We start from the raw sequence: 21,446 nt of genomic DNA, 5'->3' as shown, positions 1-21,446 counted from the left end.
GTCTGCTTTTACCTCCACTGTTGGGTAAGGAAATCTCATCAAGAAGCCTTGCCTTTAGGAAAGCGAGTCTCGTCTCCCTGTTGACACTAAATTGACGCCCTCAGTCATGGCAGAAGATGCCACCTGCGCACTGGTGCTACCATGGGGGTGACTGAGGGATGCCTTCCAGCGGCCCTGACAATGCGTTTCCCCAGATAAGGAAGGCACACAGCTTGCATGCAAATCTCTGAATTAGAGACGGCCCATCTTGCTGCTGCTGAATCCAGGCGTACGACCACCACAAACGGAGCAGCAAGCCGCCACGGAAGATGAGAGTGGAATCCTATTTCCCCTGTAAAGAAACCCTGGCTAATATGGCTAAAAGGCAATCTGATTGCCACGTCTGGGTTGGAAAGGGAATACTGCCTCTCTGGATGCTATGGTCTGGTCCCACTCAGCTACGGACATGAGGATGAACATGGAGAAGCTTTGCTTGAAGGGGCAAATTTAGACTGAACCCCTACAGTGGGCAAAGAAGTCAGGTTCGGAGACACAGGTCAAGGGCAGCCCTTCTTGGAAGCCCAAGAAGTTCCCCCAGAGGAGAGGTGCTGCTCTGTGAGGCAGACTGTTTCTTAGTTTCTTAGGCAGGCGGTCAGCTGCCTGCGCCCGAGAGCTGGGACCACGCCCCAGGAGCCTGGGGTGGGCAACGAGTAGCTCTCCCTGGCCCTGAAAAGCTTGCGGGGCCTTGGGTCGTTGAAATCAGGGAGTGGTGGTGGCTGCTTTCTCCTTACCCTTTCTCCTTGGTCCCTCGGGCCCTGGAACTGTATTCCCCTGCTGCACCCGAAGGGACTACACCTCTCATTGCCCCCAACCCTCCCCACACAAAACTGATGGAAAAGGGGACCGCTTCCTCACTTGTTAAGGGAAGAGTTCCAACTTGCTTTTAGCAAAGGGACAGAATCTCAGGAGGCTGCCGCATGCGAAGCAGGGCAAGGCGTGGCAACCGTGGCTGGGGGGCAGTGCCTGAGCCACCCCAGCCCTCCCTTCCTATGTTGGCCTCTGGGAGCTGGTGGGGAGGCCTGGGCTTCCGAACACGGCTGGCAGAACGCTGGACAGAACTCTGGAGAAGAATCAGATGGCAGCGGCTGCCTCCAGGGGCAGGAAGTCCTAGGTGATGGGAGAGGAGGGGGTGGACTCCTCACTGCCTAGCTTTTTGTTAAATTTTGAACTCCTATACCGTTTGCAAGCATTACCTGGCTAAAATTAAAATTGAAAAAGAAAATCAAGGTGAAGGACTGATGATGTCTAAAGTACCGATCTTAGCTGTAGAAGGCTGCTTCTCTAAGTTACACCTGGACATGCTCTATTTTTTGTGAATTCATTAAACCACACAACAGATGAAAGGATCGGAGCACGGCGTCAGCTGGCACGGTGTGACTCTTCCAGGTCGAGGACCTCGGGGGGAGAGGGTGTGGACTGTGCTGTTGGACAGGCCTGGCTAGAATGTGCGTTCTGCTGCTGGTTGGCTGCAGGGCCTTGTGCAGCTATTACCTTCTCTGAGTCCTCAGCCTTGGCTTGCATAAATTGGGGACAACAATGCCACTGGGCGTTCGATATGTGCCAGCTACTACAGTTACAGAAAAGTCAAGAAAGAACTAGACCCAAAGTGACAGTGCCGCCATCTGATCCTGTGACAGGCCCTGTCACACTCTCCTGCCCCTCTCTGCAGGGACGCTTACGGTTATGCACTGTCTTCCCGCCAGGCTGCGAGTAAGCACCAGCGGGTAGGGCCTGCCTTACTCACTGTTCCATCACCAGTCCAAGGCTGGACACAGAGCGGGTGCCATCTTCTTCAGGGACCTCTTGGTGGCTTCCTGGGATGGCAAACAGGTTTCACCCAGCATGTCAACTCTGGCCAGATGGCAGTGGCCGCTTGGAGCCCTGTCCCTCAGGGTCTAGGGAGCAGCAAGAGCGATAGGGACACAGTGTGAGGTGTGCGGCGTCCCCGGCAGCCTGTCTGTGACCCTGGGCTGCACAATGCATTGGAATGAAAGGCTGCTTTCTACATCTGGCCGCTCTTCTGCCTCCTCACTCATGGGGACTCTGCTCTTTGAGGACTGATTAAAAACATGCTAAAGCACGGCTGACTTCTGAGGGGAGACCAACCTTCTCATCACTTATGTCAAATGAGTAGAATCACGGTTCTTTTTTATTTTTTGAGACAGGGTCTTGCTGTGTTGCCCAGGCTGTAGTACAGTGGAATGATCATAGCTCACTGCAGCCTTGACCTCCTGGGTTCAAGCAATCCTCCCACCTCAGCCTCCCGTGTAGCCGAGATCATAGGTGTGTGCCACCATGCCTGGCTAATTTTTCTATTTTTTGTAGAGACAGGGTTTCACCATGTTGCCCAGGCTGGTCTTGAACTCCTGAGCTCAAAGATCCTCCCCACCTTGGCCTCCCAAAGTGCTGGGATTACAAGTGAGAGCCACCACAGCCGGCCTGAAATCACAATTCTGAAGTCACAAATGTGTGTGGGAAGAACCAAAGGAAGCAGCAGCTACAAAGCCACGACGGTGCCTTCGCCGCTGTGCTGCAGGCTTGCTGAGCGTGGCTTCCTCAGCAGCAAATGGGTATGAGTGGCCCCACTGTGCAGGTGAAGAAGTGAGACTCGGAAAGGTGAAAGTCACTTATCCAAATGTACAGCTAAATCAGCCATTTGTGGTGGCACCTCCCTCTCAGCTGAGGGGCTGAGGTGGGAGGATCGCCTGAGCCCAGGAAGTCAAGGCTATGGTGAGCCGTGGTCGCACCAGTGCACTCCAGCCTGGGCCACAGAGTAAGACCCTGTGTCTTAAAAAAACAAAACAAAACCCCAAACCAGAACAGAATGTACAGCTGGTAATGATGCGGTGGGGATATGGACCCAAACCTGTCCACTCTAAAGCGGTGGCTCTCACCCTGATGCACGGAACCACCGGGGAGCTTTGAGCAGCCCAGATGCCAGGGCCTCACTGAGATTTGATGCTATTTGTGCGGTGGGGCCCACGATGGGATCTGGTAATCCTCCATGCAGCCCCCACCCGAGTGTCTGACATGCAGCAGGGCTCTGCACGCTCTGAGGGCTGTGCTGTGTGGTTGGCCTCCCCATGGAGCTGGAGCATGAGGCCCGGGCCTCGGGTCCCACATCTAGACTCTAGCTGGGCCCCCACTCCAGCCTCACAGCAGCACCACCTGCGTAGCCACGGTGGCGAAGTTGTCACTGCTACGCCCTGAGCCTCAGCTGTCCCCCTGGCGGAGTGAGGCTGCCCACGGGCCTTCCCTGGGGGCGTCCTGAAGTAGCTGCTGCGGGGAGGGGGAAAGGGAGGGTTAGCAGGCGAAGCTTCACTACAAAGAAAATCGGCTCAGGGATACCAAAACTAGCTTTAATTTGTCCAAAAGCCACACAGAGTTGTGTAGAAACTGATCCTGGGAGGGAAGCTGAGACGGTCCATGGTGCGCAGGCCCCAGGTGCCTCTAGAAGTTCTCCAGCAAGCCCAGGATGCGCTTTTGCTCGTTCTCCCGGAACTCCGGGCTCCGGCCGTCCCCGATGTTCTCTGCATACTCTAGGGGGACAAAGATAGAGTCAGGAGTGGATCCCAGGCATGGGGTCCACCATGGCTGTGTCGCTTCGTATCTTTCCCAGAACCCCAGCTCCCACAGAGGTACAAGTTGCCCTAATGCCCCCACTGTGGCCAAATTCCTTGGGGCCTTGCCTTCGAGGCCCTCAGTGGAAAGGCGCCAACTTATCTTTCCATGCTTGGATTCCCCTCCTAGCCACACCCTTCACTTCCGCCCTCATTTATTTATTCACTTCACCCTCATTTATTTATTTACTCAACACACACGGCGTGGATGCTACTAAGGTCTGAATGTTTGTGTCCCCTCTAGGTTCTTACCATCTAATTACAAGATTAGATTAGGTCTAGATTAGGTCTAATCTAGGGGGATTAGACTCTTGCAAAAGGACTCCAGGGAACTCTCAAGACCCTTTGCCCTTCTCCCTTCTGCAATGTGAGGATGCAACAGGAAGGCCCTCAGCAGACACCAAAGGTTGGCGTGGTGCTCTTGGATCCCCCACCTCCAGAACTGTGAGGAAGTACATTTCTGTTCTTCATAAATTTCCCAGTCTCGGGGATTTTGTTACAGCAGCACGAACAGACTAAGACAGACAGCCGCTGGGCAGACACTGCTCTGGACTAGTGGTTCTGAGTGTGGACCTGATCAGCAGCAGCTGCAGCAGCAGCAGCACTGCATGGAAACTTACTAGAAACATAAATTCTTGGGACCACCCTAGACCCACTTAACAGGAAACTGGGGTGGGGCCCAGTGATCTGGGTTTTACTGAGTCTCCAGGTGATGCTGATGTATGCTCCAGTTTGAGAACCTCGTTTTGGGAATGGGAATAAAGGAGTGATCGAAACAGAGGCAAATCTCTGCTTGTGTGGAGCCTACTTTCTAGTGAAGGTCACAAACCAAAAAGTGAACAAAATACACAGGTGGCTGTCAGCAGGGAGCATCTGCTTAAAGATCAGAAGGAGATGAGTGTGGAAAGGTCTGGGAGCGAGTGGCAGGGCAGCCAGGGCAGAGGATCTAAGGTGGCGGGGGGCGGGGGCGCTTCCTTGGTTTATCTGAGGGTCAGCGAAGAGGTCAGTGTGGCCACAGCCTGGAGCCACGGGAGGGGGCCATACCCAGATGCACCATGTGCACCATGGTAGGGGTTGTGGCCTTTCTGTGGGGTGGAAGTCCCTATGAGGGTCTTGAGCAGAGAGGAGTGACGTGATTTGACTTTTGCCAGATCCCTTCCGATGCTGTGTGGGGGACACCACGGGGGAAGCAAGGGCAGGGCAAGGAGATGCGACATGACAGTGGCCTGGATCGGGCAGGTAATGGTGGAGGTGAGGCGACGTCTTCAGCTTCTTGATGTTTTCTGAGGGTGGCTCCAATAGGATTTACAGATAGACTGGAAATGGGGTATGAGAAAGAGATGTGAATCTCTTGGTGGTTGCAATCACCAAGAAATACGACAAGAGCAGTGGAGAGGCTGACAGTGAGCCCATAATCCCCCCAAGGACTGGGGGGAACAGGTGCTGGTGCCAACAACAGGGAGGGGCTGTGTGGGGGGTTGCAGTCCCCTGACACAAGCTTCGACAGCTGGGTGTATTCAGGGAAGGGAGGGAGAGAGAAGAGTCCAGAAGTACTGGAGCATGGAAGACCCCTCCCACGTCTCCAGTGGTCGGAGTGGTGTGGGAGCGCCAGGCTTCAGCGAGACCAGGAAGAGAAAGGAAACATTCCTGAGGAGCGCGAGGCTCCAGGCACAGTTCTGGCAACAGTTCGGCAGAGGATACCATTGGAGAGGGTCACAGTGGGCAGGTTTGGGTTCTTGTCTCCCCTGTTGTCCCAGCACAGTGATCCTTAAGACTCTGTCTCATTTTTAAAAAAGTGTCCTGGTAACCCAAAATAACATGGTCACCCTGGTTTTTTCTGCAGATGGCGAGGGGTGATTTGGTGACCCTGGGCTTCCTGCGGTGGCTCCTAGAGCAAATGTAGGGGATCTGGTGGGAGAGGAAGGAGGAGGATGGGGTGGTCCAACCCCTCACTGCCCTCTGACTGTCCCCTGCCCACAGCCAGAGAGGAAAAGGTGCAACATTGGGCTGCGACCGAATCCTAGCTCTGACTCACAAGTGCCCTTGGGTGGTCCCCTCTGAAAATGTTCAAATAACAAACGTCCAGGGAACATGAGTTCCCTCCCTGAGCCTCCTTTGCTCAGGTCAGCAGTGGCACTGGGGAAGTCCCACACCCCCTCCGGGTCCCCTCCTGAGACGTCTTCTCTGTGGAAGCCTGCCTGGTCACCTCTCACTCCCACGCCCAGCCCCAGGCCACTGCCTCCAGCACACGTGGGCCTGGCTGCCAGACCATCCTCCCCCGGCCTCTCCCCCTAGATGGAGAGCTGCACGAATGCAGGGGCTTTCGCCTTCCTCCCCGCTGAGCCTGGCCGAGGGCCCCCAGCAGAGTGGGGTGCTGAAGGATCTCCTGCAGGGGGTGACTAGGATGGCTGCTTGCACTTCTGCCCCCTGATCCCTTACTGGGGCCTGACTTGAGAAAGAAAACTCTCTAGTAAGAGGCTTTTGCATAACAAAACACCTGCTGATCCAAACCAGACAAAGACTGGGGAGAGAAAACAAAGCGTGTGGCCTCTCACGCTCCCCGTCAGCCCCACCCCCGCCAATGCGGGCGGGGGGGGGGGGGGGGAATAATTTGGCTCCTGCGACCTCTTTATTTTGCCCCGTTCCTCTTTCTTACTTTGGATGTATGCCAGAAAATGGGATTTGGGATTCAGGCGTGTGCCAGCTGTGTGTCTCCCCCTGGAAATCATCCTCTTCTGTTAGGCCCATCCATCACCTCCAACAGCAAATGGTTGTGATGCCTCCTATTAAGGCCCCTTAGAGAGAGGGCCGGGGTGACGAGACAGGAACTGAGCTTCGGGAGAGGGCTCTGGGGCTGCGTGTCAGTGGTATCTCTTACTCACATGTGAATGATACAGTTGCTGCCCCAGGAGAGAGAGAAATGACCATGATGGCATCTAATATCCCCGGAGGCATGGTCTGGAAGCAGGAGTCTTAATGGATTGAGCTAACATTTGGCTCTCCTAATGTCTTCTCAGACCCAGGAGGGAGGGAAGTGGAGAACCAGTCTGATGCTTTGGGGCAGTGAGTTTCCAACAGTAAAGCCAGCTTCCTTGAGTTCTTTCTAGGGATGCACAAAGCAGAGGGAACCCATACCTGCATCAATTCCCTTTGCCGGATCACCCGTGCCGAGGCCTCACTTACACATGCCGCTGGGACACAGAGCACCCATCCCATGCGCAAGTCTCCACTGTCACTCCAACTGTGCTAAGAAGCAAACAGTCACATCACCCATTCTCTGGAAAGAGGATATCCGACTGGCCCGCAGGCAGTGAATGGCTTCGTGTCCCCTGGAAGAGGGCCTGTCCCACACAGAGCGGAGTGGAACTAACATGTGCTGTGCACTGCTATGTGCCTGCATTATCCATGTTGTCTCACATGTAACCTTTGCAGCAGCCTTACAAGGTAAAGAACACCATCCCTATTTACCCAGGAGGAAACGGGCTATCAGAGAACTGAAGCAACCTGCCCAAGTCTAGGATGTAGAGGAGCCGGAATTCAAACCTTGAAATGTGTGGATAGGGGAAAAAAAAAAAGGCCCCTAAAAAGCCACTGGGAGTAGGCTGGTCCTCACAGCAGCATCCTGTTACCTAAGCAACAGGCTACCCTGCCTGGGCCCCGGTCTCCGGGAAAAACCCCTGCTCTGTGAGTGTTCCAAAACAGGAATGTCTTGTGCTACAGGGGCCTCGGTGGCCAGGACAGATGTGGGTGGACTGGCTGGGGTCACATTCTCTTATGCCAAGTTACCAAATATCACAGCTGGAAGGGTTCTCAGAAATTTATTGCAGCACTGAGGGGGCGGGTGAACGGCCAGGGTCCCAGAGTGAGCCAGCCACAGAGCCAGGCCCAGAACCAGGTCCGACGACCTGGCCTGGTGCTCATCCACTGCCCGGGGAAGCTGCACCCCCAGGCACCTCACCCTCACCCTTTGCCCTTGCTCATTCTTTGTTTCTATGGCAGAGTCCTATTTGGAGCAAATCGTGGTGGTGCCAGCTACCTCTGGTTATTACAGCTGCTGCAGCAGTTTATAAATATTGAACAGAGCCCTCCCAGAGGTCTTGGGAAAGAGTTCTCTTTGCTGTATGTGTGTGTGCGCGTGTGTGCATGTGTGTATAAGAGGAAAAGAGACTGCAGGATGAGGGGAGAGGGAGAGAAGGATGAGAGGAGAGAGGAAAGAGGCTAAGTTGGTGGAGAGTGAGAAAGATGGCATACACGTCAACTCCTTTCTCTACTTCCCCCACATTTTCAAATGCTCTTATAATAAAGGCTTTGATGGAACTCAGAAACAGGCAGCAGTGCTGAACACATAAATATTAAAGCAAACTTTAGACAGCAGGTTTACTATTCAGACATGGAATACAAGCTGTTCTGTTTATGTTGTGAGGGAGAGGGAGGGCCACCGAGGCTGGTGGATGGGGAAAAGTCATCTTCCAGGGCGGAGACCTGGACCAGTATTCACAAGCCTGGTTCAGATCCATGAATCTTAAGCCTTAAATGTTCACCTTTTTAAAAATGCAGGAGGAAGAGGGAAGAGAGAGGAGGAATGCCCAGTATTTTCACATTGAAAACTCTTGAAGATGTACATATAACCACAAAATAGAAACCGAGAAAGGAAAATCCTTCAGGTCTAACAAGATCCCTTGACAACAACAAGGAACTTGGAAGGTTGAAAGTTGCGCTTCTCCAGGAGTAGAACATTTTGCTAGGCTGCCGGTTCTAATTTCATCAGGGATGTCATTCAAATGAAACCCGCTTACAGAGAAAGACCCTTGCTTACAATGCTAATGGGCAAGTCCTCAGAGTCCCATGGATGTTTTACCTGGTTGGAAAAGCACCCACTGACACCCACCCACCCCCACAAGGCCCCGGGAAGTCGAGCCTGTGTGCGGCGACTGCCTTTCCCGGTGGCATCTCAGTCCAAGCTGCTGCTAACTCCAGGCGGACGGATTAGGTCAAGGAAGGAAGGAGCTTCCATTCGCTGAGTATGCAGCTTGGTCCCAGGCACCCAACTGCATCTCCACCTTGGAGGCTTCCTGAGAGAGGCAGGATTTATTTTACGTGTTTTTTGTTTGTGTTTTTTACAGAGGAGGAAACCAAGACTTAAATATGTTACCTACTAACTTGCCCAGAGTTACACAGAGATCCAGAATTTATGCTGGTCTGAGCATGTCTGATCCTGGGTGAGCCTGGACACTAACTATAACAATAAAGACAGCTAACATGTAACAGGCACTTTCCGGGTGCCAGCCACCATGTGAGCACTATACATATAGCACTTCATCTCATTCTCACAGCAGCCTTCTGAGACAGGTTCTCCCCATCTTACAGATGCAGGAGCGACGGCTTGGAGAGGGGAAGAGCTGCCTGAGGTCAGACACTAGAAAGCGACAGACAGCGCTTGCTTGTGAACCTGGGCAACTCACTGCAGGCTCCACGGTCTTAGCACAGTTGGTTCTCCAAGAGCGGTTCTCCCGCCCTCTCCGCATACCACCACCACACTACCCCAGGCAGCGCTCAAGAGAGCCCTCTTGGGTGAACTGGGTGTGAGGCCTGGAGGCAGCAATCCTAAGGCAAATGTAACATCTTTGCTGGAAAGCTCTCGAGGTGTCCTTAAGATGCCTCTGAGCCCTGTCAAGGCCGCTGGCTACAGGGCTAACATACAAGTCTCTCTCCATGATCCTTTCCTGCCTCCAAATGCCCTGCAGGACACCGTATCCATGACCAGGTGCAAGTCACACACACGTCAACATGTCATCAAAAGATAAATCCTATCAGCCTCTGCAGCTTTACAACCACACAGACAAACTGGGTTACCAAGAGCCCCAAATCAATATGGAAATACGTTTATGAGCTACTAGGAGGAGATTTTAAGCCATAAAAAATACTCGCAAATCAAAGGGCCATGGGCCAAATTCTAAAAGCATTTAAGTTCCTGGCTCATTCTTTTTGCCCAGCAGTGAGAGAGTTTTGAGTCAGTAATCCTCTAAGCTCTCCTCTGCAAACCAGCCGCTGTGCAGTAGCCGTGGCTGCTCCCGGGCATCTGTGTGGTCCTCCAACAACTTTCACCAGGAGACTAAAACAGCGGCAAGACTGGCCAGCGGCTTCCACTGCAACCCTTGGCACAAATATTGATATTTCAAAGCATTCTCAGGTCACAGCTCCAACGCCACAGCCAAGGCGATGACTGCTCAATGATGCCCGTGCACAGCTGCCTACGGAAACCCTTCCCATGCAGCCAGCCACAGAGACAGAATGCAGAATGGTGGCTGCCAGGGGCTGGGGGGAGGGAGGAACGGGGAGTTCCAGTTTTGCAAGATGCAAAAAAAGGCCTGTGGATAGATGGTAGTGATGGTAGTAATGGTCAAAATGATAGATTATTATTACAATAATAAAAAATAAAAAAGAAGCCACGCTTTCCGTACAGCCTCCCTGGATCTCTGGGCTCCTTTTCATGTCCAGTCAGATTAACTGTGAGTTAACTGTGCCATCTTCATTCCCCTTGGACCTCTGCATCCCAGCACCGGCTCCATTCTGCTTTGCGCTATGGTCGGTCACCTGACTCGTGAGGGAAGTATGCCTGCGGGGGACAGAGTCTCCTGGGTGTCTCACTTATCTTAGAAGCCTGCCTAGCACCCTGTGATGGGCGCTCCCTAAAGGTGGGTGCCCTGCATTTTTCTTCTCTCCTAAAAGCCCGTAGGAGTATAGGGGCCAATCAGCAGTTGGCACATTCCTTACCGCTGTGCATAGCTCCTTCTGAGTCTGGATCCAGTTTACATCACCAGAGACCCAGGTACCTCCACTAAGCTCAGTGAGTCTGTCTCCTTGTTACCCCGCTTTCTAGGCCTGTTGTGAGGACCAGAGGTAATGACGCTGTACCCCAAATGTCTGACCCAGAGGAGGTAGGAGCTCGGTAAGTGACCACTCTACCTACCGTGGTCCTGGATTTCTGGAATAGCACAAAGAACCTACAGCACCACCTCAGCACGCACCCCAACTGCAGTAACTGACTCCTTCTCTCTGCCAGTCGGGGCGCCGAGCACCACAGCGATAAATGGCAGGAAGTCTGTTGCTGTCCTCGCGGAGCACACGGCCCCATCTGCCCTTCTCTTTGTGGTAATCTCAGTCCTCAGACCACGGTTCCCTAGGAGGGCCCACAGTCCTCCGGCCAGAGGTGCTGCCGGTTCCGGAGAAGGCTGGACGTCGGGAGTGCCGAGTAAGCAGTGTGCAGAGAGAGGGGCTTTAATGAGCCATCAATTATTCCCTGCGCTCTTGGCACCCCCAACAGAGGAGGGAGGAAATTGTGAGAGTGGGGGCTGAAAAATAACGGGAAAAGTCCCCCGCTGGGCTTGCCTCATCAGCGTTTTCCTGAGACCTCAAGGGATACATCAGCTGTCATCCTGCCAGCAAAACTTAGGAAATATGTAGGCCATAAAATCAAAGAAAAAAGCCTGCATCTAATTAGTATGTTAAAGAAAAAAAAAGGAAGCAATCCAAACTGAAAAACAAAATTAAAATCAAAGAGGACAGACTGATGAGCTGGTTTTCTTTATGAGGCTTTGTTTTCTTGGGTTTTCGATTGAAGGAAGGGTAGGAGGAGTGGGGGTGGCATGAAAAGAAGAACCAGATGAGCTTTTTGGACGGGGGTCCCAGAAGAGCCCAGCCTCCCAACCCTCCCACCTCCATGGGAGCCTCAACCTGTCAACCTCAGCACCACCCTCTCCACCCAAGTGAGGGCTCCTGAGGGTTCTTGCAGCACCCTGTTCAGGGGTGCTCCCAGAGGCAGGCCACACCACACAGGCTCCACACCCTGCTGCAGACTGGCTTCCCCTGGCGTGGGTGAGGCAGGACGGGGCATGCCAGTGGCAGGGCTGAGAACCCTTTATGACAACATTCCATCTACAGAGAACTCTTTTAATTGCCAGCGTGATGTTCGGGGCCTCTTCAACCTGAGCAATGGCATTCAATTCCCAGACTCTAGATATCACCTCCACACTGATGACCTCAAATTTCCCAAACGATTCCCCGGGCACTAATGAGAATGTCTGCCGTCTGCTGGTCAATCAACGGATGCAGTCACCCCTGGTACACCAACCTCACTGTGCACCTAGCAGAACTCAGAAGCCCGGCCCAGCCACACCCCACCCAACACTCCAGCCTCCTGCACCTCTGCTTGGACCCCCTGACCGGGCTATCGTCCTCCCCAAGGCCACTGCATCCTGCCCTGTCCTCCTCCGGGCCTCTGCTCCCTCTGCCTGGTTTGGGCACCAGTCCTAGTCCTGAGGAGGAGAAGCGGCTCCCTCCCTGCTTCCATAACTGCCTCTGTGACACTCCCACCCTCAGCACACTGTTCACAACTTGACAAGTGCTTAGCACGTTCTAATTAGTTTTGAGCCTCTTCCCCTAGACTGTGAACGCCTGAAGGATAGGGATCTCGCTTATTCCTTTAGTATCTCTAGGACTGGACACAGAGCCTGGCATCGAGCAGGGCCAGCTGAGTAGTTCTTGGAGCATGCGTTCCACTGGGCTTGGATTATGGTCAATCGTTTATACTCTATGTCCCCGGAAGGCCGTAAACTCCATGAGGGCAGCTGCGGTGTGACACCTCTAGCACAGCACTTAGCACTGTGCCCAGCTAGCCCCGAGGAGAGTCACAGTCAATGTTTGCCACATTAAATTCATACAAGGGTAAGGTTTCATTCCACAATGTCTGAAATTGTTACTGGTTCCCATCATGTGCTTGGTATTGCTCTGGGTGCTGGGGAGACACAGTGAACAAGGCAGACAATGTCCCGTCATGGAGCTTATATTTTAATGTATGAGACAGACAAGAGCAGTAAACAGACACATAAATAAAAACAATCACAGGTTGTGATAAGGGCTCGGATGGAAAGAATCAGGGTGCTATGATGGGAATAATGGATGCAGAGAAGTGGACGGATTTAAGGTTGAGTTCAGAAGCAGAAGAGGTGGGATGGACTAAGGAGCTGGCTATGAAGGGTGATGGGGAGAGAATTGAAGGGCTGAACCCAGGCCTGGAAGGATGGCTGTGAGGGTCTGCATGGAGGTGGTAGAGGTGAGGGTGGGCAGAAAGCAGTGGGGGAGAAAAGCAGAGGGGTGAGAGTGAAGATGGCGCCTGTGCAGACCCTTCACCGGTTCACTCATCTGCTCGCTTGCCCAGGCGCCCACTCAACAACCCTCCACTCACTGTCCAGCGTGGGCTCAGCGCCTTAAAAGGCACTGGGGAAATAAACCAGGATCTGAGGGAGACAGAGGCCGGGGCTCACAACAATGGGAAACTGCGAATCACTTAGGTTGTGTGTGGCAGGGTTTGAGAAAGAAAAACATCCACTACTACACGTCAGCACCCATTAAAAATGCTTTCCCTTTCTTGGAAGATCACTGTTTTGATTACATGGACGGAGGTGCAGGGAGAACACTCAGTGCAGGATAGCAGAACTGAGTGTAGTAAGAAGTTCTAATTGAACAAGTGGGCGTTAGAAGTAAATGCCATTTAAAGGCTGGAGTTGCAAATCACCACAGCTACCCCTCAGGGAGGAGGCGAAATGACGCTCTGAGCAGTAATTCACACGAATCTGACACTGAGGAGGAGCCCCCAGGGTGTCCCTCCGGAAGGCATGAGTGGGGCTAAGTGTGTCCACTGGACCCCTTTACTCTCTTTTTCTCTAAGGAGAAAACAACAGATTCCAATGCCTCATACTCTCTGTCTACAAAATGGGCACAATGGATTTACCATTCCCGGATTGGGAGGGCTGAGCAGACATGAGATTTCCAGTCCCTATGCCTTCACTCACAGTGCTGTTTCTTTCTGGACTGCCTCTGTCCTAGCCTCTTAGACCAGTTCAATGCCACTGCTCTCACAAGGCTTCCCACAGGATTTTGGCCATGTCTCACTTAAAATAATGACGACAATGATCTTCGTGGTATTCTGTAATACTCACACTAACGTTTGCTGTTAACTTGTGTCACCTCATTCAATCCCCTTGCCCATTCTAGGCAGTCACAAGAACAACTGGTATCTTGCCTGAGGTAACAGAGTAAACAACAGCGCCAAGATTCAGATCCAGAAGCCTCTGACCCTAGAGCCCACGCTCTTAACCTTGCTTCGCTTCACTGTGTGGACTACATTTATCTTCACATTTCATCTGCCACCTGGAATGGGAGCTAGAAGCAACTTAAAGGCAAGCTCTGAGTAAATCTAGCCTAGTCCTTCATCTTAGAAATGGGCAGAATGAGAGCCCGAGGGGAACACTGATTTGTCTGCAGTTACCCAGTCCATCTGGACTCTCTCTGAACTCAGACATCGTCAGTACTGGAAATTCCCACATGGGCCTCCACTGCCACACGTGCCAGCCGGTGCTCCCCAGTTAGTCCCTAGGTGGCTGAGGGTGGGGCTGCACCCAGAGCTCAGAAGAGGGGCCCTGCCTTGTGACTGGGGGCTTGCTCACCGGCCAGAGGCCTCTCCAGCTGAGTCAGGTCCAGTCGAAGATCCAACAGCATTTAGGTAACTCCATGGTGTGGGTGGGGAGGAGGGATACCCACACTGACTGAGCACCCACTTTGTGCCAGGTACAGACTGGATGCTGTAGTACCTCCTGTAACCTTTGCAAAATTTCTCCCAGGTAAATATACAGCTGTAATCATGCTCGTAGCTAGGGGAGGCAGAGCTAGGCCCGGAAGGCAGGCATACTCTTTCCACCACTCCACATTGCCTCAATTCATTGCAGAATTCCAGTTACAGTAGTCCCCCGCATCCTGACAGATGTTCCAAGACCCCTGATGGATGCCTGACCCTGCACACAGTACTGAACCCTATGTACACTGTGTTTCTCCCTATAGATCCACACCTATGATAACTACATAACTATGATAAAGGTTAATTTATAAATTAGGCACAGTAAGAGATTAACAACAATAACTAAATAAAATAGAACAATTATAACAATATACTATAAAAAAGTTATATGAATGTGGCCTCTCTCTCTCTCTCAAAATATCTTATTGTACTGTACTCATCTATTTCTGGACAGTTGACTGTGTGTAACTGAAAGCAAAACTGTGGATAAGGAAGGACTATTGTAGTTTGGAATTGAATTTTTTGCTTTTTTAAAAAAATTAACAACTGTTTCAAGCCCTTGTGCCTCTTGTTTATGGTTGGAAGTTCTGGAACTGGAGGGTCAGAGGCAGAGAACAACGAGGCTAGTCTTCAGTATTCTGACAAAGATGACCTGGACACACAGTGAAATGGACAACTTAGGCTTTCAGTGCAGAAAATGCTCCGCACCAAATACCAGGGATACTGACAGAGCCTCAGACCTCTGGAGCCCCAGACATAAGTAGCATCCAACTCACCCTTGATGATATGCCTGACAATTTTGATGGAGCTTCCTCGCATGTTTAGGATCTGGTGAACTCTCTGGCGAATCTAATAAGGGAAAAAATGGGTAGAGAAAGACAGACAACCATTTGTCCTGACACACTAGAATGTATCACCTTTCACCCCATCCCTGAAAAAGAAGGCTCACATAGAGTAAAGGAATTCAAGGAGAGCGCGATCCGCTTCTTTCCCTGAGAGTCTACCTAAGCAGCTGGCGAGGAAGGAGGCAGGGATGGATAGGCCCATGCAGGGGAAGACCCTCCTACCTGGGGGACATTGGCATTGCAGATCTCGGCCATGATGTAGCAGATGTGCTGGAGAACAAAGAGCCCCGCATCTAGGCGCCGGAGGTAGAACTCCTCCTCGATGTCATTGTCTATGATCTCTCCTCGCCGGACCATGTCCTAGAAACAAATGAACATTTAGGAATAAAAGCTGGACAGTGAATGGGAGGAAAGAATGGACTCCTAGTCTGGCCATAATACACACAAAAATAGCAACTACAACAACAGCAAAAGAAAACTACCTCATCTTTTTGATTTGTCTACATCTCCCATTACTCTAAAGTACCTTTCACATTCTTCATTCTTAATGGACTAGAGAGGCCCCAGGAGGCGAGCTTAAAGTCTATTTTTTCCTATCTGATGAATCAGGGCCAAAATGATCTCATCCACATATAAAAAAAGCTTAAAAAAAAGAAAAAGCTGAAGGGACACAAATCTAAGCTATTTATCTGCTTCCACTCATTTTTTACTCTTTGGTTTGGGCCTCCATAATCTCTCTGTAAGGTACAGTTGGCCTCTGACTTACCATGGATCAACTTTATGATGGGGTGAGAGTGACAGACATGTGGTAGAAACTGTACTTCTCCTGCAAGGCTGGTAGTGGCCTCAGCTCCCAGTCAGCCATGCATTTTCTTTTCTTTTTTTTTTGAGATGGAGTTTTGCTCTTGTCCCCCAGGCTGGAGTGCAATGGCGCGATCTCAGCGCAATGCAACCTCCGCCTCCCTGGTTCATGCAGTTCTCCGGCCTCAGCCTCCTGAGTAGCTGGGATTACAGGCATGTGCCACCACGTCCAGCTAATTTTTGTAGTTTTGGTAGAGACGAGATTTCTCCATGTTGGTCAGGCTGGTCTCAAACTCCTGACCTCGGCCTCCCAAAGTGCTAGGATTACAGGCGTGAGCCACCACACCTGGCAGCCACGCATTTTCAACTCATGGTATTTTCAATTTACAGTAGGTTTATCAGGATGCAATGCAATCGTAAGCTGAGGAACATCTGTATATTTAAATCTCCCTTCCAAATCAAGTTAACCACAGCAGAGAAAGGTCCCCTTTCTCCACAACTCTGAAACCAATGGCACAGGCACCCAACTTGTGTACATAAGCCCTCTGGCCTAGGTGTTTTGTCAGAGGCCATGCTGCATTTCACACGTCCAACACCCCCCAGGCCAAAGCCCTAATTAAGTCACGGGAGTCTCCTTTGTAACCCTAGACCTCTCAGACTTGCTGTCCTCATTTCCAGTCCTCCCTAGTAGATTCCTTTAAAAACAAACAAACAAACAAACAAACAAAAAGCTTTATTGAGATATAATTCATACAATTAATCCATTGAAAGTGTACAATCTAACAACTTTTATATATTGAGTTGTGCAATCAATTTTTAACATCTTTACCATCCCCCAACCCCAATCCTCCCACCCCTCATCCTGTGTGCTGTGAACACTTCTGCCAAGATGGCTCAGAGCCCTACTGCTTTCCCTCCTTGGGATTCTGGGGTATGGTTCAATCTCACATAATTTTTAAGCTACATCCATCACAAAGGCCTTCCTGATTTTTATTTAAGGCTAACAACTCTCCTTTCTACAATTGCTGAGAGCACCTTGACAAACCACTCTGCAACATGACCTCCTCTCCTCCCCATCATCTTCACACTGACTTCAGTCCCCACCAGCTCTCTCTGTCTCCAGGCTTTATTTCGTGGGAGTGGACTGTGAGCTCTGTGAAGGTAGGGCCCTAGCTCAGTACATATCTATGCAGCCAATGAGACAATGAGAGGAAAAAAGACATCTCCGTTTTTTTGTTTTGTTTGTTTGAGACAGGGTCTTACTCTCGTCCAGTCTGGAGTGCAGTGGCATGATGTCAGCTCACTGCAGCCTCGACTTCCTGGACTCCAGTGATCCTCCCACCTTAGCCTCTCAAATAGCTAGGACTACAGGTACATGCCACCACATTCAGCTAATTAAAACTTTTTTGTGTGTGTAGAGATAGGGTCTCACTATGTTGCCTGGGCTGGTCTTTGGGCTCCTAGGTTCAAGTGATCCTCCTGCCTTGGCCTCCCAAAGTGATGGGATTACAGGTGTGAGCCACTGCATCCAGCCAGACATCCGGTTTAGGCTATGAGCTCTCAGGAGTGACAACTGGGTGTGGGGACTTGTTCTGTGTGACTAGCACATGGGCCTAAGAAGGCAGGTACTCAATATATGCTTCTGATGGCAACAATCCATTTCATAATTCTGTTGGTAGCTTTATGGCCACCGTTCCTTCTGACAATTCGGGCTCCTGTCACTGACGGAAGCCCTTGGGATCCTGCTTTCCACTCTTCCACATTCGAAGAACTCACCACTGTGGTCATCAATCTCCACCAAGAATCCTTCAGAGACTATTTAGACACAGATAATGCACTTCTTTATTTGCCCGGGGGGCCAGCCGGTAGCAACACAAGGCTACTTTTCATCTCGTTCCCATGAGGCCTCTATCTTTGATGTGGAAATGAGTGAATCTACTTGGGAGGACTGGATATGAGGACAGCAAGTCTGAGAGGTCTAGGGTTACAGAGGAGACTCCTGTGACTTATTAGGGCTTTAGACTGGGGGGTATTAGACGTGTGAAATGCAGCATGTGCCCCTGACAAAACCTGAATCCTCTTTGGCCTGCAGACTGCTAGGCCCTGTACTGCCTGGCAAATCAATAACACTAATTCCTAGCTTCATTTAGTAGCAAATTCATTGGTAATCTGGTAATGGCATTAATGTTCACGAGGTAGTCATGGAGCACTGGACTGATGTCCAATGAGTTTAAAAATAGAAGGTTCTCTTTAGTTTCTCATTTACTCATAATCATGACTTCCTGCTCCGGAACGCTGAAGTGTTCAGCAGTTACTACCAAATTTTAAAAGGGCTGGAAAGGGATTATTCATCCCATTGTATGAATTAGAAACCAAAGCACACAGAGGTTAAGTTGCTCATAATTACCAGTTGCTAGAAAACGGATTCCCCAGGGATAGGAATCGTGTGGGATTCATCTTTGATGTGGAAATGAGTAACTTGGCACAGTGTTGAGACCTCTGGCCCTACTAAGTGCCTAATGGCAAGAACACTACCCTAAGCACTGAATTAAGGCAGTAAAATAAGGAAAATGGAGGTAAGGGAAGCCCTGGTTTTAACCACTGAAGAGGTCGGTGGAAGTCACAAACTTTTAGGAAATGGCCAGAAAGTAAGTATAGTGTGCCCACATGTTAAAATCATTGTGATAGGTGCTGATCGGGGTTGGGTGAAATGTAAGGGCGTCCTGGAAGAAGTGACTTTTGGGTAAGGTTTCAGGGTGCATGATGGGCAGAGACAACAGAATGGAGTGCCTTAGAGGTACAGTCTTTGTGTTGTGTGAAGGCCCTACAAGAAAAGACTTTTGTTGGCCATACTTTCTGCTCACTCTCCCTCACCCCAGCCCAGCCCAGACAGGCCTGGGTTCCCTTCCTGGTCTTGCCTTGCTCCTCGTGTTGGTACCTCCCACTCCTCAGTCTCTATCATGATATATTGAAAGTCTACAATGTGATGTGCCTCACAAAATGTTCCCTGAGATCCCCAAGCAGATATGATTTTTCAGTCCCCTTCAGTGGGGATTCAGTACAAATCCCCACACCCTGGATTTGTACCTCTGTTGTGGTACCTCCCACGGTCTGCCTTGAACTAGCCATTCAGATCCATCCCTCTTCCTTGTGTGCGTTCCTTGAAAGTAAGAGCTGTACTGTGCTCATCTTTGTACTCTAGGAAGCACCTTGTGTAGCATTTTTTGCTTAGTAGGCTTTTTTTTTTTTTTTTGAGGAGTTTTGCTCTTATCACCCAGGCTGGAGTGCCGGGTTCAAGCAACTCTCCTGCCTCAGCCTCCCAAGTAGCTGGGATTACAGGTGCCCGCCACCAAACCCAGCTAATTTTTGTATTTTTAGTAGAGACATGGTTTCACCATGTTGGCCAGGCTGGTTTTCCCTTCTGACCTCAGGTGATCTACCCACCTCAGCCTCCCAAAGTGCTGGGATTACAGGCGTGAGGCACTGTGCCCAGCCCGTAGTAGGCTCTTGGAAAGCATTTGCCAAACAGTATTGAAAAACAATGAAGGGAGAAGTTCAAAGCTTTTTAATGAGCTGTGTGTGCTGAGACTTGCATGGCTGGGGCAGAAGTGAAAACATCAGGAAATGGGGAAGGACTGTGCCTTGGAGGGTGAGCTGATAGCAGACATACAGGCTGGCCAGAGAAGTCAGATATGATGGGCTACAGACTGTCAGCCAGCACTGTGCAGGAAAATGTCATGAATCAGAATATGCAAACAGCCAAATGATGGACACATCGGCTTAGAGCATGGAGAAGCAGGTAGAGTGCATAGCTGGAAGACCAGGGTATCAGCCTACGTGAGAAGGGGAAGGGAAGAGAAGAGGCCCGGGAGGTTACAAACAGGGGAACCTGAAGTGGAACGCATTCATTTACCCACTCAACAGAGATGTCTTGAACAGCTAACTGTGCCAGGTGCTGTGCTGGGACAGCAAAGATAAAACAGTCTACATAATCGAGGTGCTTATAATCTAATGAGGTTAATGAATATGAAATTCTTTTTGAAAAATGTAAGAATGACTATTATAAAGGACCTTTCAAACTGTACTGAGTGCTGTGGGAACCCACAAGAAGGCTGGACTAAGTCTGTATGGGGGGTGGCGTCAGGAGTGCTTAAAGAAAATGTAACATCTGAGCTGGATTTTGAAGGAGTTTGACAGGCTGAAAAGGACATTCCAAGCAGAGGAAATAATAGCATGCATAAAGGCACAGAAAAGTCAACTTGGAGAGAACAACAGTGGGACATCAGTATCACTAATGGAAACAGAAAGGGGTAAGAGGAGGTTTTTTTGTTTCTTGGCTTATTAGATCACAGCTTTCGGTAGATCATATTATTTTTGATTGATTGATTACTACATACTAGACATTGCGTGAGGCAGTCTGGATAATAACTACTGCTGTCATTACCCACCTACCAGAGAGGAGCAGCTCGTGTTACTGAGGGCTTACTATGTGTCAGAATAGTGCCAAGGGCTTTCTGTATATTAACTCCTTTACCTCTCAGAAATATTGAGAGGCAGGGGCCAGGTGCTGTGGTTCACATGTGTAATCCTAGCACTTTGGGAGGCTGAGGGGGGCGAATCACTTGAGGCCAGGAGTTTGAGAGCAGCCTGGCCAACATGGCGAAACCCTGTTTCTACTAAAAATTCAAAAATTAACCAGGAGTGGTGGTGCACATCTGTAACCCCAGGTACTCGGGAGGCTGAGGCAGGAGAATCACTTGAACCTGGGAGGCAGAGATTGCAGTGAGCCAAGATCGCACCACTGCACTCGGCCTGGGGGATAGAGCAAAACTCCGTCTCAAACAATAATAATAATAATAATAATAATAATAATAATATTGAGAGGCGGGGATTCTTACCCCCATTTTAGATGAGGAAGCTGGCTCAGGCAGAACAAGCTCCTCAAGGCTAGTGGGTGGCAGAACTGGGACTCAAACCCCAGTCCATGCTCTTTTCATGCTACCATGTTTGTGTGGGTATAGATTTCAGAGTTGTCTGGAGAACAAAGGAAGATGTTAAATATTAGTGTGATAAGGAGGCTCACGAATGGAGCGTAGCAAAATTAAGTTTCTCTAATTAGGTCAGCAGTAGCCCTGGTGATTTTTTCCTTTTTCATACTTTTCTCCATCATCTGATCTTCTTTTAACCAGTTAGGTACACACTGCACCTTCTAGTTTCTCTATATTGTCATGTAGAAAGAACAAACTCAACAGAGCAATGCCAAACTCCATTTTCTTCTCTTTCCTCAGAACATCAAGACTCTGACAATGTTCAATTCGACATTCTACTTTTAGCCGTATGGCCACATGATTTGAAAGTGAAATTTTCAAATGTAGATCTGAGATACGACTATAGCTCATCTCCAAGAAACGCATCACCATTGCTGCACTGAACATGCCCAGAGATGAAACAGAGATTGGCTTCTGAAGACGAAGTTTCTGCCCTGACAGTTTTAGAAGTGCCATAGAA

General features: G+C 50.3%; 1 protein-coding gene across 2 annotated transcripts in view; it reads right to left on the bottom strand.

Annotated features, from left to right (window-relative positions):
- Positions 1 to 3,384: 3,384 nt before the first annotated feature.
- The window catches only part of CTNNBL1 (catenin beta like 1), a 176,606-nt gene continuing 158,544 nt past the window's right edge, over positions 3,385 to 21,446 (bottom strand). For both annotated transcript variants that reach the window (XM_005568970.4, XM_074005298.1), the window contains 3 exons: positions 15,360 to 15,497; positions 15,069 to 15,141; positions 3,385 to 3,578 (listed from right to left, as the gene is read on the bottom strand). In XM_005568970.4, coding sequence (XP_005569027.1) covers positions 3,490 to 3,578; positions 15,069 to 15,141; positions 15,360 to 15,497 — 300 coding nt within the window. In that variant the 3' untranslated portion in view covers positions 3,385 to 3,489. The remainder of the gene's footprint in view (positions 3,579 to 15,068; positions 15,142 to 15,359; positions 15,498 to 21,446) is intronic.

The sequence above is a fragment of the Macaca fascicularis genome, chromosome 10, assembly GCF_037993035.2.
Source record: "Macaca fascicularis isolate 582-1 chromosome 10, T2T-MFA8v1.1".
Classification (NCBI taxonomy): domain Eukaryota; kingdom Metazoa; phylum Chordata; class Mammalia; order Primates; family Cercopithecidae; genus Macaca; species Macaca fascicularis.
This window is presented reverse-complemented; position numbering and strand designations above follow the sequence as displayed.